This window comes from Erinaceus europaeus, chromosome 6 (assembly GCF_950295315.1).
Source record: "Erinaceus europaeus chromosome 6, mEriEur2.1, whole genome shotgun sequence".
NCBI lineage: Eukaryota > Metazoa > Chordata > Mammalia > Eulipotyphla > Erinaceidae > Erinaceus > Erinaceus europaeus.
The window spans coordinates 5067451-5086128 of NC_080167.1; the positions used below are offsets into that span (position 1 = coordinate 5067451).

Below are 18678 nucleotides of genomic sequence, written 5' to 3' on the forward strand. Positions count from 1 at the left end.
TGTTAAGTGAAATAATCGGAAACAGAAGGATGAATATGGGATGATCTCACTCTCAGGCAGAAGCTGAAAAACAAGATCAGAAGAGAAAACACAAGTAGAACCTGAACTGGAGTTGGTGTATTGCACCAAAGTAAAAGACTCTGGGGTGCGTGGGGTTCAGGTCCTGGAAAAGGATGACAGAGGACCTAGTGGGGGTTGTATTGTTATGTGGAAAACTGGGAAATGTTATGCATGTACAAACTATTATATTTGCTGTTGAATGTAAAACATTAATCCCCAATAAATTATATGTCTTTAGTTACAGACAACCAGAAATTGACAAGAGGGAGAGAGGGAGACAGACACCTGCATCCCTGATTTACCACTTGTGAAGCTTTTCCCCTGTGGGTAGGGACAGGGGGCTTGAACCCAGGTCCTTGTGCATCATAATGTGTGTACTTAACCCAGTGTGGCACCACTTGGCCCCAGGAGTTGCAATAATACTCGGTTACAGCTACCCAAGGGGCCGGTGAAGCTTCAGCTTGGATGGTGCACTGCTTTGCCACACAGGCCACCCAGGCCCGAGCCCAGCCCCCAGGGAAGGGGACTGGGTTCACTGGCCTCACTGAGATGAAGTCAGCCTGGATGTGAGGGTGTGTGTGTGCGTGTCACATAGGGTTCATGGTTGAAAGTTCACCCCTCCCCCCTTTCTGCTTTTAGACTTCAAGGTTAACTCACAGCTTTGTGTCCTTGCCGGAACGTCCGCGGGTTACATCCTGTCCCCTCTGGACCCGGACACCCACTGTCCTGCTCAGGGCAGACCCCCAGACTTGCTGGCAGCACGAGCGGGGTGCAGAGGCATCATCTCTCCCAGCAATATTTGGGGGGGGGGGTGGTGGTGGCACACCTTCTGGAAAGGGGTTTCCAAAGTCCGGGTCACCTGTCCTCACAGGACCTTGTTTTCTATGTCACCAAGCCCTCAATTGCCTGCTTCCTCTTTCCCCGAGCCAGGAAGTCCAAGCTCCATCTTGCTGGTGTGTGGCCAGAGCCAAGGGCCTCCCCCAGGGGCCATAAGCCTCCAGTCCAGGTTCCCAGGGATCTGGGGATGGGGTGGAGGGGATCCCACACCAGAGGTTGGTCTTGGCAGGGCATGGTGCCTTGAAGGGTCAACCGAGACCCCCTAGATAAAGTCACTGGGCTGGAAGGGACCTCATAGGGATGCAGGGTGTCTCCCCGCAGAGGAAGGGGACTGCCCGGGAGTCCAAGGGTGATGTCGGAGCCGGGCCGCAGGGAGGTGATGCAGACCAGAGTGGAACTTGAACCATCTTTATTCCCTGACTCCTGGGGTTGGCATGACCCACCAGCAGTCCGCCAGCATCTCCACTGGTATCCAGACACAGCGCAGACCCAACAGGACGTTCAACAGGCAAATAAAAAGAGCATCTATTTACAAGTGTGTCATATAAAAGCAAAATTCTCCAGTGTTGCAGGAAAAAAAAAAAAAGTTCCCAAAGTGACTTCAGTCCCTAAAACTATGAACCCCCTCCCTGTTCAACTTGACTCGGTCTTGGAAATACCCAGAGGGGAGTGGTGTGGCCAGATGGCTCCCTGCCTCTGCCTACCTCTCCAGGGACACCGGTGCCAACGCCTTAGGGGTCCCCACCCCACTAGGAGTGGAAAGTGCACCCCTAGTTCTGGGAACTGACACGGTCCTCGGACTTTCTTTAAAGTGGGTCCTTTCTGAACAGAAACACCGGCACCCTCTGCCCCTCGCCTAGATGGCTGCTACCCTACCAGGGAAAAACCGCCAGCGCCTCACTGCGGCCTGAGTGCAGGTGTTCAGCTCCCTCCCTCCTGCGAGAGGCCGGAGGGGAGCAAGTGTGCCAGGCCGCCACCCTGCTTGTGGGCCCTTCCCTTGGGCAGCACAGTGTGTGGGGCAAAGGCACGAAGGTTCAGGGTGCAGCCTGCTTCTCAGAAACGCTCCTCCGTTGCTGGCGTGCTGCAGGATTAACGGGGAACGTCAGCCAGGCCTCACAACTTGACAAACGCCTCGAGGAGACCCCCCCACCCCCACCCCACGCCGGGACTCGGTCACAGGTCCTTCCAGTTGATGGGCACCTTGCCGGACTTGCACAGCAGCTCGTTGGTCTTCGAGAAATGCCTGCATCCGAAGAAGCCGCGGTATACGGACAGCGGGGAGGGGTGGGCCGTCTGCAGCACGTGGTGACGCTTCTGCAGGAGAAGTGGAGCGTGAGCAGAGGGCCAAGCGCTGGGCCTGGGCAGTCTATGCAAGTCTGCGCCGCAGGCGGCAAAATTAAAATAAACCTACTAGCTATTTCCAAAATGGAGACCCCAAATCTTCATCTGCAATATTCCAGCCTTTAGGTTCATGATTAATCAACAATTTAACAAAAATATTTATTTATTCCCTTTTGTTGCCCTTGTTGTTTTATTGTTGTAGTAATTATTGTTGTTATTGATGTCATTGTTGGATAGGACAGAGAGAAATGGAGAGCAGAGGGGAAGACCGAGAGGGGGAGAGAAAGACAGACACCTGCAGACCTGCTTCACCACTTGTGAAGCGACACCACTGCAGGTGGGGAGCCGGGGTTCGAACCAGGATCCTTATGCCGGTCCTTGTGCTTTGCGCCACCTGCGCTTAACCCGCTGTGCTACAGCCCGACTCCCCCCAATTAACAATTTTTATGGCTTTATATGTTAATTCCTTTTCAGCCACCAGGTTCCAGATGCTACTATGATGCCAACCAGACTTCCCTGGGCAAACGACCCCACCAATGTGTCCGCTTCCACAGAGCCCTGCCCCACTAGGGAAAGAGGCAGGCTGGGATATGGATCGATCTGCCAACACCCATGTTCAGCAGGGAAGCAATTACAGAAGCCAGACCTTCCTTCCACCCTCTGTACTCCATGGTGATCCTGAGTCCATGCTCCCACGGGGGTTAAAGAATAGGAAAGCTGGGAGTCAGGCGGTAGCGCAGCAGGCTAAGCGCACATGGCGCAAAGTGCAAGGACTGGCATAAGGATCCTGGTTCGAGCTCTCGGCTTCCCACCTGCAGGGGAGTCACTTCACAGGCGGTGAAGCAGGTCTGTAGGTGTCTATCTCTCCCTCTCTCTGTCTTCCCCTCCTCTCTCCATTTCTCTCTGTCCTTTCTAACCATGACATTAATAACAATAATAACTACAACAATAAAAAACAAGGGCAACAAAAGGGAAAATAAATAAGTGTAAATAAAAAAAAACAGGAAAGCTATCAGGGGAGGGGATGGGATATGGAGCTCTGGTGGTGGGAATTGTACCCTTCTTATCCTATGGTCTTGTCAGTCTTCCCTTTTTTTTTTTTTTTTAAATATTTAATTTATGTATTCCCTTTTGTTGCCCTTGTTGTTTTAGTTATTATTGTTGTTGTAGTCTTCCCATTTTATAAATTAAGAAAAAAAAACAAAAAAAAAAATGGGAGTCGGGTGGTAGCGCAGCGGGCTAATCGCACGTGGCGCAAAGCACAAGGACCGGCATAAGGATCCCGGTTCAAGCCTCCGGCTCCCCACCTGCAGGGCAGTCGCTTCACAGGTGGTGAAGCAGGTCTGCAGGTGTCTGTCTTTCTCTTCCCCTCCTCTCTCCATTTCTCTCTGTCCTATGCAACAACGATGACATCAATAAGAACAATAAAAAAAAAAACAAGGACAATAAAAGGGAAAATAAATATATATATAAAAAAAAAAAGGAACCAGGAGGTGGTACACTGGATTCTCAACCACGAGGTCCTGAGTTCAATCCCCGGCAGCACACGTACCAGTGTCTACACCCTAAGAGCTAGAATGCTGAGTCAAGAAATAAGGGCACGAGGTCGTAAAGTCAGTATCTGGCACCCCATGTGACCTGAGCTGTGTGGACCCTTCAGTCACCCTCAGGGGATGGGGCGTCCATCCCTTACACTCTTTACTGAGCCCCGAGTTCCTGCCCACGACACGCCCATCTGGGTGAGGGGGTGGGATGGCTCTGACGCAGCCCAGAGACCCAAGCTAAACGCTGACCTGAGCATCCGGCCTGCCCCCAGCACACCCAGACCTGGCTATGGGTCACCCTGGACAGTCAGGGTGGCTCACGGCTTCCCCTGAGTGACTGTGAGCAGCAGCAGGAGTGCCAGGCAGGGGTGGGTGTGAGGTGGGTAAGGACAGGGCCGATGCAAGAGACAGGAGGACGCAGGGGGGCAGTGTGGGGAGAGCTGTCAGGCTGAGGCCCGGGGACATGGAGATGCATCTCACCAGTGCCCAGGCATCTCTCCACGCGCCTGTACTCCTAACTGCGTGACTCATGGTCTGCACCAAACCCTGAGCACCATCACCCAGCAGCAGGCAGGCTGAGCCCCACCTACCCGGTCGATGGCGCTGCCCTTCTTCTGCGCGTAGGAGCCCCAGAGCAGGAAGACCAGGCCGTGCGCGTGCAGGTTGAGCCACGAGACCACGGCATCGGTGAACTGCTCCCAGCCCCGCTCCTTGTGGGAGTTGGCCTGATGGGCTCGTACGGTGAGGACGGCGTTGAGGAGGAGGACGCCTGTGGAGAGAGCCAAGAAGTCGGGTGAAGGGAGGAAACTACCTCGGTCAGACCTGGAATCAGGCCACCAGACTCCAATAGTGGCTTCTGGGCGAGGACGGAGGCCGTGCCATCTCTCCCCATTCCGCTCGTTCTGCACCACCCCCCTCAAAGGTTCTGCAAAGACTCCAGCCTGAGGTGCGAGGCCCAGGCTCAGTCCCCGGCACCATCATCAGCCAGAGCTGAGCAGAGCTCTGGTCCCCGTCTCTGTCACTCTCTTCTCTCATTAAAATAAACAGAACATTTAAAAAAAATCCCAGAGAGCAAACGCTCGAAATGGGTCGTTGGGAGCCAAAGCCCGGCTACAAGAAGCCAGTGAAGGTGTTGACGTGTTCAATAAAAGGGAATATTTAAAAATAAGTAAATTAATTAAAGAGCATGCAGGCAGGCTGAGAAGGGAAGGCCAATTCCCCCCCCTTTTTGTTGCCCTTGTTGTTGTTGCCTTGTTGTGGTTATTATTGTTGTTGTTGATGCTGTTGGATAGGACAGAGAGAAATGGAGAGAGGAGGGGAAGACGGGGGGGGGGGGGGGAGAGAAAGACAGACACCTGCAGACCTGCTTCACCGCCTGTGAAGCGACTCTCCTGCAGGTGGGGAGCCGGGGGCTTGAACTGGGATCCTTATGCCGGTCCTTGCGCTTTGTGTCACCTGCGCTTAACCCGCCGCGCCACCGCCCGACTCCCAAGAACAAACTTTCCTTGTCCAAAGTATGATTGATTTGTAATTGATTATGAGCTGTTCTCTAAAGAGGAAGGCATGTTTTTGGCTTCCCATGACCACCCTTCAGGAAGGTGAGGATGGGAAGGGGGCACCGGGGGCCTCTTACCTTGCTTGGCCCACCCTGACAGGTCTCCGTGGCCAGGATGAACAAAGCCGTCGATGTCTGTGGACAGCTCTTTGTAGATGTTTTCCAAACTGAAGGCCAGGAGAGAAAGGAGTAAGATCTTAAGCCTGACTCTAAAGACCCCCCAAGACCACGGACTCAGCTAACTCTAGCCTGTGAAGGAACTGCAGAGAGGGCAGGGGAAGGCCCATCGATTCATGGGGTGACCTCTGCTCCTTCCTGCTGACCTCAGTTCTTGGGCTAAGCCCTCTCCTCACCAAAGAACTAGCTCCTAAGAGGCCCGAAGAGAACCCCTTACGCTGCTGGGTGATCTAGCAAAGGGCCCCCACAGTGGTTGGCAGCCAGCCTACCTGGGCGGTGGGGGAATCGGTCTCTGGACGCTGAAGCAGAGCCCGTGAGCTTGGTTGGGGCCGTGGTATGGGTCCTGCCCCAGGATGACAACCTTCACCTGTGAATGCCAGGAACGAAACGGCACTGGAGTGGATGCAAAGGCCGACGGACACAGACACCCCTCCGAGGGAGAGGGGCAGCCTACACCCCTCCTCAACTAAGTAGCCCCAGAAGGGAGTTAATGACTGGATCAGATTCTCCTTCCATGACCCCACTGCACTGACCCATTCCAGTGGAGGGAACGGGGAGCGCCAAGTGTACCGCTATGTGTTTCTGGTGGATGGCGGTGCTGGGTTCTCTTGATCTAAGACCATGGCTACTGTTGTAATTGCAAAATGACTAGGCTGAGAGCAAGGTTTTGGGCTGGGGAGACAGCATGGTGGTTATGCTTATGCTAAGAGGCTCTCATGTCTGAGGCTCCAGGGTCCCAGGTTCAATTCCCAGCATGAACATAAGCCAGAGCTGAGCAGGGTTCTGGTGTCTCTGTCTCTCTCTCACACACACCTCTACATCTCTCACCGAAATAAAACAGCATTAAAAGAGAGCAAGGTGCACCCCAACTCCTTCCAGCCAACTTCTCCAGACACCACAGATCCAAAGCCAGCAAGAAGACAGCACTACTCCCAGTGGGGCTCAGCCCAGCAGGTGAGCGCTCTCTCTCTCCCTCTCTGCACAGAGACCACGCTGGGCCGTCTGCACTGGCAGGCTTCATGCCCGTTTGCCTTAATCTCTCCTGACGTGCTGGGCGCTGAGATTCAAGACAGGCCCAACTAGTCAGACATGCAAATCCCATACTGAATTTAATGGGATTTGGCTTATGATTTTGCTTTTTAAACTTCTAAAACCCAAAAGCTAGATGCAAAAACCCCAAGTCTAAAATGAAGAGTGTGAGTGAAGTCTGCCGAGTACCCGGGGTGGCAGCCACTGTGAGGGGTAAAGCTGCCAACACCGGAGTCCCGTCCTCTGCTTACATACACGAGGGCCAAGACAAGATGAACAGGAAATGGGGACAGCAGGCTGTGCATGTGCAAGGCCTTGGGTTCAACCCCAGGCACCACATATGCTAGAATGGAGCTCTCGATTCAAGTATAGGAGTCCCCACACAACTTACGTCTTTGATGTCACACATCTGTGTCCACGTGAAGACTTGGTGGGGCGGAGGGTACACAGTGTGATGTCTTCTTTCCTCTGCGACAAACCCCATCAGCTGAATTAAAGAACAGCTTGATTTAAAGCCAGGACCTCACTAGTTGGCCCAGGAAATCCAGTCGTGAGAACTTCAGGCTATGCTTTTGCTTTAACAATCCAAACAACATCATAGCTCTAGGCTGTCTTTCATACCCAAGTGCTTTTTGCAAAACAAATCAAGACAGCACCAAGGGCTGGGCAGTGACACACACATTACACTGCAAGGGGGGAAGCTTCGCAAGTGGTGAAGCAGTGCTGCAGGGATCTCTCCCGTCTATTCTCCCTCGGGCGGGCAGACAGCATAATGGTTATGCAAAAAGACTTCAAGCCTGAAGTTCTAAAGTCTCAGGTTCAATTCTCTGGTAAACAAGCAAACAAATATCCTTCTATTCTCCCCTTTCCTCTCAATTTTTGTCCCTATCAAAAACAATTAAAAAATGAATTCCAGGAACGGTGGATTTGTCGTGCAGACAGTGAGCCCCAGGATAGCCCTGGTGGCAATCAAAAAGAAATGAGTAGGGCTTAGGTGGTGGCACTCGGTTAAGCGCACACATTAATGTGCAGTTACCCGGGGTTCAAAGCCCCTCGTCCCCACCTGCAAGGGGAAAGCTTCATGAGGGGTGAAGCAGGGCTGCAGGTGTCTGTCTCTTTCCCACTCTCTATCTTCCCCATCCCTCTCAATTTCTGTCTCTATCCAATAACAAATAAGTTTAAAAAAAAAAAAAAAAAGGTAAATGAGGAGCCCCCCCTCCCCAGGAGCAAGCACTCCAAGCCCTGCTTCTCTGTGGTCTGGGTCAGAGCAGAGGAAGCAGAACTCCTGCTGGTGCCAACCCCTCCCTTTGTTATCTTTGGAGAAAGCAATGATTGGATGAGCTGGAGGGTAAACGCCACAGTGCCAAGGCTCCAGCCCAAAGCCCCTGGCTTTGTAATTTGTCTCCCAGCCTCTCTGGTTTCTCTGAAAGGTGGAGCAAAGCTTCAGGCATCCGGTATGTGGTTTTACTACGCCCCAGTTTCCTGGACAGCAGGCTCACTCACTAGAAGGCTGAAGAGGGCGGGGTGGTGGAAAGCTGGGCTTGCAAGTGTTAGGTGCTGCGCTCCATCCACAGAACCTCATGCCAGGGAGTCGTGCGGTAGCGCAGCGGGTAAAGCGCACGTGGCGCAAAGCGCAAGGACCGGAGTAAGGATCCCGGTTCGAGTCCCCGGCTCCCCACCTGCAGGGGAGTCGCTTCCCAGGCGGTGAAGCAGGTCTGCAGGTGTCTGTCTTTCTCTCCCCCCCCTCTGTCTTCCCCTCCTCTCTCCATTTCTCTCTCTGTGTCCTGACAACAACATCAATAACTACGACAATAACTACAACAACAATAAAAAGACAAGGACAACAAAAGGGAAAATAATTAAAAAAATAAATAAAAACAGAACTCATGCCAGTGGGCTGCTCTCTCTTTGAAAGTGTGTGTGGGGGTGGGGGTGGCGGGGGAGGCACAGTGCAGCTGGCCCCCCGGAGCCTGCAGGGGGCAGCTCTCAGACCCCGCCAACAGCCCGACTGAGAGGTGCTCTGCCCAAAACAAACAAGGGCCACATTTAAAGCACCGACATGCAGTCTGGGGCCCCAGAGGCCGTCTGGTCCCTCTCCCTCCTTTTTCTCTTTCCGGGGCGTGCCGCAGTGGATAAAGCGATGGATTCTCATCGCTTATATATGAGGTTCGGAGTTCAGTCCCAGGCACCACATGTACCGGAGTGATGTCTGGTTCTTTCTGTCTTTCTTGTGAATAAAGAAAACAGAAACACGCCGTGACACCGTTTCACAGCCCTGCATAAACCTGAACTCAAAGAGGCGAATGCCCAACCCTACGCAAAGCCCTCGGGTCCCCGGCGGAGCGCACCTTGATGAAGTAGGGCTTCCCGAACTCGGCGTGCAGCGGCTGCTTCCAGCTGTCGCCCAGCCCCGAGGGCGCGTTGCGGGCGGCCAGGCGCAGGAGCGCGGCCGCCTTGTTCCTCTGCATGCGGCCCAGCTGCTCGGGGCTCAGCGGCGCGGCGGGCGGCTCCCCGGGCTCCGCCGGCTCGGCGCGGGCCTTCTTGGCGGGGCTGGCCTGCAGGAGGACGGCGGCGGGCGGCTCAGGCCCTGGCGCCCCAAGGCCGCCCCAGCCCCGCCAGCTGGCCGCGGGGACCTTCCCCCGGCGGCCCCGCCCACGTGGGTTTCTCGCGGCAAATCCACAGTCCCGCCTCCTCTTGCCTTTGATTGGCGGCGCTAGTTCCCAGGCCCCGCCCACACACGCATTTCGCGGCAAATTCCGCAGCGCCCGCCCCCCCTCCCTCCTGATTGGCCGCAAAGGCCCCGCAGCCCGTCCCCATTGGCTGGCTCCCCAGCATGGCGGCGCCCCGGCTCCGAGGCGGCTGTTTTGAACGCGTGGAGGCACCACGCAGCTCGGGGACGCCGTACATCCCGGAGGGTTCAGGAAACGTGGGAAATCCCGACAACTCCCCTGCCGACCGGACCCCAAGGGCCTCCCCGGTCACCTCAGTGAGTGTCGCCACGCCGGTCCCTACGTCTGCCGGCTCGGGGCTGCGGGAGCGCCGCTTCCCGGCAGGGCTCGGGGAGAAAAAGGAGTAGAGGGTCTTCTGGCCGATCATCCTGGAGCCGAGCAGGGAGCGGACGCGCGCCGCCCCGGGGCCTCCGCCGCCGCCGCCGCCGCCGCCGCCAATATACGCCCCTCAGAGCTTGGCGCCAACTGCTCCGCGCATGCTCCGCCGGGGTCCGGGCGGGGGGCGGCGAGGGCCAGTGCGCATGTGCGGGAGGGGCTGCGAACTCCGCCCAGGCCTGGTGGGTTTGGGGGGGCGGGTGCCTGCGGCTGGTTGCCCAGGTGCGTGCTTTGTGCTCCTTCTTTTATTGGTGGAGCTGGGTCCCGCCTCTGCCCTGGGGGCCAGGCCCTGCCGCCTAAATCCTGGTAAAACGTGTTTAAAAGGAAACAAAACATTGCCCCTGGGATGGTGGTAAGAGCAAAATTAACATTGAGAGTCTAGATTTAGCTCTATTCTCATTTAAATTGCTCAACCTATTTTACTGAGAGCCAGCGTAGTCAGACATTTTGCCTACATTGTAAGGTTGGGGGCGGGGAAGGTAGTATTGTATTTTATTTATCTATTTATTTATTTATTTATTTACCAGAGCCCAGCTCAGCTCTGGTTTACAGTGGGTGGTGCTAGGGGTTGAATTTTAAGAACCCAGAGCCTTGGGCACTAAAGTCATTTTGCATAATTATTTAAAAAAATTTTTTTTTATATTTTCCCTTTTGTTGCCCTAGTTGTTTAACATTGTTGTGGTTATTTTTGTTGTTGTTGTTTATTTTGCATAATTGTTATGCTATCTCCCCAGCCCTAATTATTTTTATTTAAAACTTTTTTTTTAACCAGAGCACTGCTCAGTTCTAATTTATGGACCTACCAGGGATTTGTACCTGGGAACTCTGGTTCCTCAAGCATGAGGGATCTGTTGCATGAGCCATTGTTCTGTTTCCCGAGCCTTGATTTATTTGGTGAGGCCGAGGGAAGGAGTGAGGAGGAGCAACCAGAATAGCTCTCCAGCATCTGTGACTCCAGGGGCTGCTGGGATGCCGATAACTAAAGTTTGGGAGTTTTGTGGAGTGATGGAGCTTTCGGGACTTGGTTGTGTATACGTTTGTCAACACTCAAAATTCCCTGGAATTCACAGAGCTGTCATTCCACTGAGGGAGATGGAGCCAAAGCCAGGAGCCATCCACCTCATTTAAGCTTCAGGGCACCCTCAGGGGTGCTGGCTGGTGGAGCCCCACTGCACGGAGAGGTCAGGGAAATCAGCTAGAGGAAAAGCAGAAAGGGAAGCCCAGGCAGGTGTGGGGAGACAGCATACCGTTTCTGCAGAAAGCTTTCCTGCTTGAGGCTGTGAGGTTTCAAATTCAATCCCCAGCACCACCATTAGCTAGAGCTGAGTAGTGCTCTGGTCTCGCATTAAATTACTAAAATATTAAGATTACAAAAAAAAAAAAAAAGGGAGTCGGATGGTAGCGCAGCAGGTTAAGAGCAGGTGGCACAAATCGCAAGCACTGGCAGAAGGATCCCAGTTTTGAGCCTCCGACTCTCCACCTGCAGGGGAGTCGCTTCACAGGCGGTGAAGCAGGTCTGCAGGTGTCTGTCTTTCTCTCTCTCTCTGTCTTCCCCTCCTCCATTTCTCTCTGGCCTATCCAACAACGATGACATCAATAACAATAATAATAACTACAACAACAATGAAAAACAAGGGCAACAAAAGGGAGAATAAATATGAAAATAAATAAATTTTTAAAAAGCCGAAAAGGAAGCCCCTGACTGCAGAAGCTTGCTTCTACCTCCAGCAACAGGCTGCAGGCCCAGGGCCTCCTCTGAACACCCAGTGAGTCCCCTGGGGACGGAACAGGGCACAGGGGAGCTGAAGCCAGGCAGTACCGGCCACCCTCCCAAGGGCCGGCAGGGGGTGCTGCCAATCCTGGCTGCAGGCAGATCCACCCGGAAGCAGAGCTGTGGGGTTGGGGTGAGTTTGCCGCTCCCCTCCCGCCCTTCGCAGGCTGTTTGCAGGACCCTGAGCTATACGGGTGCAGCTGGGGGTTGGGAAGAATCCTTCCCTGTGCACGTGCCGTAATTTTTTTCATGTTTGATTTCACTGAAAGATTCGTACAGAGAAGAGAGGGCGGGACCAGAGCCCAGCTCAGCTCTGGCCGATGGCCATGCAGGGGAGAGACAACATAATGGTCATTGCAAAACACACACTCATGCCTGAGGCACCCAACTCCCAGCACCACCATAAACCAGAGCTGAGCTGTGCTCTAGTAAAATAATAATCATCATCATAAATCAATGAGCAGGGATTGGAGAGAAGTTTCCAGTAGCTGCTGGGGCTGGGGGTGGCTTTAAAAGAAAATCCAGGTGCGTGTGGGTGGGGTGCAGGCACAGGTCTGCGATCTTTCCAGCTGACTCGGCTGCAGAGCTAGGCGCCAGTGGGCTTACCAAGGCGGGACCCTCCCAGCAAGAGGCCCTCTGCTTCCTTTCTAGGACCAGGTCTAACCGTGGAAGAGGATCTGTGTAACAGCGAGCAGAGATTTTTACAGCTGGGAGTTTGCACCTGCCTGACAGCCCCCCCCCCTCCTCCCGCCGGGTCTCTGATGATCATGGACAGGTTCCTGGTGAAGGGGGCGCCAGGGGGCCTTCTGGGAAGGAGGGAGACACGGCAGACAGCAGAAGGCCGGGCAGAGTTGGAGGGAGAAGAGGAAAGCAGCAGGAAGAGGCGAAGGAGAGAGGCCCCTGGGGATGGAGTGGCCCCCACAGCCCCCAGCTGGCAGCCCATCCGAGCCCAGAGCCTGAACTGTGACTACACGGTGCTGTTCAGCAAAGCTGAGGCCGACGAGATTTTCCGAGAGTTGGAGAAAGACCTGGAATATTTTACAGGTGAGCAGAGGACTGTGGGTGTGGGGAGAGACTTGCTTCAGGTGGCCGCAGGGGTCTGAGCTTAGGACTGACTCCTCGGTGACCCAGGGGCTTGATGGTGGATTTGACACATTCTCTTGAGCACCTGGGTCTGGGGCCAGCACCTTGTCGGCTGCTCAGGATACAGTAACAGGGAGAAAAGAAGCCAGGACAAGCCAGCAGGGTTCTCTGTCCACCACTGGGTGGGACTTGACCATTAGGGGTCAGGCCTGGAAATCGGATAGGGAGAGAGAGCAAGTGTCCAGGCAAAGAATTCATGCTTGGGGCTCCCAGCATCACAAGGGACCTTGATGGGGACAACTGGGAATGTGGTGTCCGGCTCCCGTCCCGGGGTCAGGCAGGGCCAAGCTCCTTCTCCTGACAGCTCCTTCCCTGCAAGTCCAGGTAAAGGAGTCTCTGGCCGCCTGTGTCCTTTTCAGCTAAACTCAGAGTTTCTGCGGGAAGCCAGTGGTCAGCTTTGCGGGGACCCCCGTGCCCGCCCTCCCGGCAGCAAAGGGCCTGGCCGGTGCCAGCCGTCGTACATAGGAGCTCTTGCTGTCCCATTGAGGCCTGGAACCATGTTACAATGTGCAAGGATCCGGGTTCAAGCCCCTTAGTCCCCACCTGCAGGGAGAAAGCTTCATGAGTGGTGAAGCAGTGCTGCAGTGCTCTCTCTCTCTCTCTCTCTCTCTCTCCCCCCCCCTCTCCCTCCCTCCCACCTTCCCTTCAATTTCTCTATTTCAAGAAATAATAAAATACCAAACAAAGAAAGAAATCATATTTTAAAAGGGGAGCGAGAGAACTAGGCCGGGACCGTATTTTCTGTCTTGCTTCCAGAGCACTGAGCAGCTTTGGCTTCTGGGGTGCTGAACCTGAGACCTTTGGGGCCTCGGGCCTGAAAGTCTTTTTTGCACAACCATTCTGCTGCCTCCCCAGCCCTGGCACCATGTCCTCAACCTAGGGGCAGGCTTAGTGGTCTTACATGGAAATGGGTCAGGGGGGAAGCCACGAGGAATTCTGAGGAGGAATTTTGAGGGGCGTGTTTTACTCACCCCCTGCTGGAGCGCCAGGTGCGAGTGAGGCCCCCGCAGGTAGCTGAGTGGCGCTGGCTCTGCACAGGTGCGCTGGCCAGGGTGCAGGTGTTCGGTCGGTGGCACCCCATCCCGAGGAAGCAGGCGACCTACGGCGACGCGGGGCTGACCTACATGTTCTCCGGCCTCACTCTGACCCCCAAGCCCTGGATCCCTGTTCTCCAGCGTGTCCGGGACCGAGTCAGTCTGGTGACAGGACAGACCTTCAACTTCGTGCTTGTCAACAGGTAAGCCCACGGGGCCATTGCGCCTCACGAATCTTCCGTGGTGCCCTGGAGGGCCGTCTCCACATGGGGAGCAGAGGTGGCTGGGGGACAGCTGAGTGAAGTAATTAGGGCTAGCACCGGAGTAGGGTGCTGACTGGGTGTCTGGGTGGCGTGAGGCCCCAACTTCCATCCCTGGAATCACATGTGTCAGAGTGATGAGGCTCCAGCTTTTTTTTTTTTCTTCTCTTATTTATTTATTTATTCCCTTTTGTTGCTTTATTATTGTAGTTGTTATTGTTGTTATTGATGTCGTTGTTGTTGGGTAGGACAGAGAGAAATGGAGAGAGGAGGGGAAGACAGAGAGGGGGAGAGAAAGACAGACACCTGCAGACCTGCTTCACCGCCTTAGACGGGTCCTTGTGCTTTGTGCCACGTGCGCTTAGCCCCCTGCGCTGACTCCGGGGCTCCAGCTCTTTTTAAGTCAGTCAGCTTGAGGGGACCAGGTGGTGGCGCACCCAAGACACCTGCAGCGCTGCTTCACCACTCATGAAGCTTTCCCGCTGCAGGTGGGGAGCAGAGGCTTGAACCCGGGTCCTTGTGCACTGTCATGTGTGCTCCCTCTTCCTCTCCCTCTCTGTCTTCCTACCCTCTCTCAGTTTCTCTCTGTCCTATCCAAAACAATAAAAAACAAATGGCCGCTAGGAGCAGTGAATTTGCAGTGCTGGCACCAAGCCCTAGCAGTAACCCCGGAAGCAAACAATAAATCAGTCAACTTGAAAAAGAAGTTCGGGAGGCAGCAGAATGACCCTGGGTGGCAGGTGCCAGGGCTCACTGGGACCAGGACTCTCAGTTCTGGCTTCTCTCTCTCTGGAAGCTCTCTTATATAATGTGTGTGTGTGTGTGTGTGTGTGTGTGTGTGTGTGTGTGTGTGTATTTGGCTTGAAAAAGAATATTTGAGGAGTCGGGTGGTAGTGCAGCGGGTTAAGCACATGTGGTGCAAAGCACAAGGACCAGCTTAAGGATCCTGGTTCGAGCCCCGGATCCCCACCTGCAGGGGAGTCGCTTCACAATTGGTGAAGCAGGTCTGCAGGTGTCTCTCTTTCTCTCCCCCTCTTCTTCCCCTCCTCTCTCCATCTCTCTCTGTCCTATCCAACAACGATGACATCAATAACAACAACAAGGGCAAAACAACAAGGGCAACAAAAGGGAATAAATAAATATTTAAAAAGAAAAAAAAAGAAAAAGAATATTCGGGGGGGAGTCGGGCAGTAGCACAGCGGGTTAAGCGCAGGTGGCGCAAAGCGCAAGGACCGGCATAAGGATCCCGGTTTGAGCCCCCGGCCCCCCACCTGCAGGGGAGTCGCTTCACAGGCGGTGAAGCAGGTCTGCAGGTGTCTATCTTTCTCTCCCCCTCTGTCTTCCCCATCTCTCTCCATTTCTCTCTGTCCTATCCAATAATGACATCCATAACAACAACAACAAAAACAAGGGCAACAAGGGAAAATAAATAAAATAAAATAAAAATAAAAAGAATATTCGGGGGACTGCATTGTGGTGCAGTTGGTTGAGCACGTTACCTTGTGCAAAGATCTGGTTCAAGCCCCCAGTCCCCCTCCCCTCCACAGGAGGGCAAGCTTCGTGTATTCACAAAGCAGGGCTGCAGATGTGTGTCTCCCCCTTTCTATCTCCCCTACCCCTCTCAATTTCTTTTCTCTGTCCGATTAAATATAAGAAAAAAATAAATTAGCAATGGGGCTGGTGGTGATGCAGCTGACTGTGCACATACATTGCCATACACAAGGACCCAGGTTCAAGCCCCCATTCCCCACCTGCATGGGGAAAGCTTTACAAATGGTGAAGCAGTATTGCAGGTGTCTCTCTCTTTCCCTCTCTACTTCCCCCTTCCCTCTAAATTTCTTTTTTTTTAATTTCTTTTTAAAAGGAAACATTAACAAAACCATAGGATAAGAGGGGTAAACTCCACACAGTTCCCACCACCAGAGCTCCGTATCCCATCCCCTCCCGATAGCTTTCCTATTCTTTATCCCTCTGGGAGTATGGACCCAGGGTCATTGTGGGGTGCAGAAGGTGGAAGGTCTGGCTTCTGTAATTGCTTCCCTGCTGAGCATGGGTGTTGACTAGTTGATCCATACTCCCAGCCTGTCTCTCTTTCCCTAGTGGGGCAGGGCTCTGTGGAAGCAGAGGTCCAGGACATATTTGGTGGGGTTGTTTGTCCTGGGAAATCTGGTTGCATCCTGCTGGCATCTGGAACCTGGTGGCTGAAAAGAGAGTTAACATACAAAGCCAAACAAATTGTTAAACAATCATGGACCTAAAGGCTGGAAGATGAAGTGTTGGGGAGTCCTCCATTTTGTAGATAGTAGGCATATTTTAAGTTATATTTCAAAGGGCCTGTGGCTATACTAGTTTTTTTTTTTTTTTTTTCTGAGCCTGAAATCTGATATGCAGGTAGATCCAAGTTATTGTCTGGGGAGATGATGTCATGGCTAGAAAAGGGACAAAAAGCTGGATCAGGGAAGAGAGTAGCTCCCTAATATGGGGAAGGGGTATAAATATTGTTGACTGTAAACCCCATCAATTTGATGTGATCTGGGGCCCATATTCAGCTTAGGAGCCTATGTGACCTCTGCATCCCTGTAGATCTGAGCTCACATTCTGTGGTCATGAGTAGGAACATTCCAAGCTGCCCCGATATCAGGACCCATCTTCCTCAGGTGTAGCATAGAGTATGTTGTCCAGCCTCCCTTCGGAGGATGGAACATTCTCTACCATTGTTGACCCTCTTAATTTCTATCTCTACCCATCTACCCATAATAAATAAATAAATAATCTAAAAATTTAAGCAAAAAAGAAAATTCGAGGGCCAAGAGATAGTCCACGCCCGCCCCCCATAGAGCACAGTTGACCTTACCGTGTGGAGGGACTCTTGATTCCAGTCCCTGGCACATGGGACAGGTGCTGTGGTGTCTCCGCCCTTTTCCTGTCTGTCATTGAAAGCCCACTGGGGTATTTGCCTGGTGGGAAGCCACAGTGAGCCAGAGGAGGCTCTCCTTTAGCCTGGCCTCACTGGAAGGGCGCAGGGACCCTCGGGCCTGACAGCAGCACAGCAGGGTCAACGTGGCCTGAGCTGAGCACTGTCCACGCCATCAGGAAACATGGACTCTGCCACATGGGCAGTTCTGACCGTTCCTGAGCCGTCGGTGTCTCCTCCCTGCAGATACAAAGATGGCCTCGACCACATCGGGGAGCACCGAGATGACGAGAAGGAGCTGGCCCCCGGGAGCCCCATTGCCTCCGTCTCCTTTGGGGCCTGCAGAGACTTCTTGTTCCGGAACAGGGGGTCTCGCGGGAAGAAGGCCTCCGGGAAGGCGGAGGTGGTCAGGCTCCAGCTGGCCCACGGGAGCCTGCTCATGATGAACCCCCCGACCAACACGTACTGGTACCACAGCCTGCCTGTGCGCAAGAAGGTTCTGGCCCCCCGGGTCAACCTGACGTTCCGTAGGATGCTGCCTGCTCTGAAGTGAGCGTGTCTGTGGCCATTAGTGATTCCACTCCCCCCCTTCTATCTTGACTCAGAGGGAGCTGGCCTCTCTGACGAGGAACGTGAGAGAGGTCTGACCATAGGACAGCGATGCTGGGTGTGGGAAGAGGGGCTGGGATCATGTCTGTAGATAGTAAAGGTGGCTTTTTTCCTAGCAAAATGACTCTTTTATTGCTATATTACACAGCAGATACAAAAGGGACCTTGAGCCAATGCTTACGTCAGCAGGTAATAGGGCCTAGACCACTATCAGTAGCTTAACTTAAAGCTCCAAGTAAAGATGATTTGGTCGTACTTAGTAGCTAATAATTTACAAAACAAGGAAGTCAGCTTTAAGTCAGGTCAAGAGACTGCACCCAGTCATCACTCAATGTTTACAAACGCGTTGGCTCAAACGCCTCTGGCCAAACATCTGCTCGAATCCACATGCTCACAGACTGGCCCTCTGCACGCCGACCTTGTTCACCGACATTTCAGAGAGAAAGCGGCAGGACGGTGACTCCTCAAAGTTGAGACTACGCAGTGTGCTGTGAGGTCCCCAGTCTGGGTGTTTGTCCCACCAGACTTGGGCAAAACAGGAATGAGTGTGTTTCAGCATCAGAGCGGGGTCAGAGGGGGAACCAGGGAGGAGTGGACAGTCGGGGGCCAGGCTGCTCCTTCCCCGACGTTCCGGCCTGCAGAACCTTTGGTTCATTCTCCAGTGCCTTGGCCTGAGTCCTCGGGAAGGGCACAGCCATCTCTTGAGCCTCTTGCACTGTTGAGTGGACACTGGGGAGGTAGGTGTCCAAGTGTGTCCAGGCCTGTCCGTCAGCTCACCCCCTTCAGAGGAAGCCCTGGGGGACTGACCCATGCTTGGATCCGATGGACTCCAAACCTTATCTCAGAAAGTCCTTTGGAACTTGGTATCCTTTTTAGAAACAGAAATAAACCTGTAAATAAATCTAGCAGGAACATAAAGATGACTCTCCTCCGGCCTGGGCTGCATCAGGAGACTTGTCTGGGGAAGGCTGAGGCAGCCTGGTGTAATCCTTCTGAATGTCTAGAACACAGGGCTTCAGCAGAATGACAGCACTGGATGCCAGCTGTGGGTGCGAGCTAGAAAATAAACTCTGGGAAGGGCCAGACTTGGACTCATCAAGGCTCATCCTACATTTTACAGGTGAAGAATCCAAGTTCCAGAGAGACTGTAGCCCCTCTCAGATACGCACATCGGGAGGGACTGTCCACACAACCCCCTCCCCACCAGAAACCTTGAAAGCCCTGCACGCCAGGGCAAGAACTGGACAAAACTGGTGGCTCCCCAGAGGTCCCTGTGTGAGAACGGGTTTCTGCAGAGCAG

General features: G+C 53.7%; 2 protein-coding genes across 5 annotated transcripts; one reads left to right on the forward strand and one right to left on the reverse strand.

Annotated features, from left to right (window-relative positions):
• Positions 1-1289: 1289 nt before the first annotated feature.
• Positions 1290-9723, reverse strand: UNG (uracil DNA glycosylase). Of its 2 annotated transcripts, XM_060192936.1 has the most exons (7): positions 9526-9721; positions 8892-9098; positions 6935-7030; positions 5784-5881; positions 5416-5504; positions 4373-4551; positions 1290-2211 (listed from the first exon to the last, which is right to left on the reverse strand). In XM_060192936.1, exons 1-7 carry the CDS (start codon positions 9637-9639, stop codon positions 2071-2073), a joined length of 924 nt encoding a protein of 307 aa, XP_060048919.1. In that variant the 5' UTR covers positions 9640-9721; the 3' UTR covers positions 1290-2070. The 2 variants fall into 2 exon arrangements, with proteins under 2 accessions (XP_060048919.1, XP_060048920.1); XM_060192937.1 differs by lacking the exon at positions 5784-5881 and having other exon boundaries at positions 9526-9723.
• Positions 9388-18296, forward strand: ALKBH2 (alkB homolog 2, alpha-ketoglutarate dependent dioxygenase). Of its 3 annotated transcripts, none has more exons than XM_016189177.2 (4): positions 9388-9529; positions 12070-12462; positions 13600-13798; positions 17016-18296. In XM_016189177.2, the coding sequence occupies exons 2-4, from the start codon at positions 12180-12182 to the stop codon at positions 17320-17322; spliced, it is 789 nt and encodes a 262-aa protein (XP_016044663.2). In that variant the 5' UTR covers positions 9388-9529; positions 12070-12179; the 3' UTR covers positions 17323-18296. The 3 variants fall into 3 exon arrangements, with proteins under 3 accessions (XP_016044663.2, XP_060048923.1, XP_060048921.1); XM_060192940.1 differs by lacking the exon at positions 9388-9529 and adding an exon at positions 11517-11551; XM_060192938.1 differs by lacking the exon at positions 9388-9529 and adding an exon at positions 11770-11943.
• Positions 18297-18678: the final 382 nt, after the last annotated feature.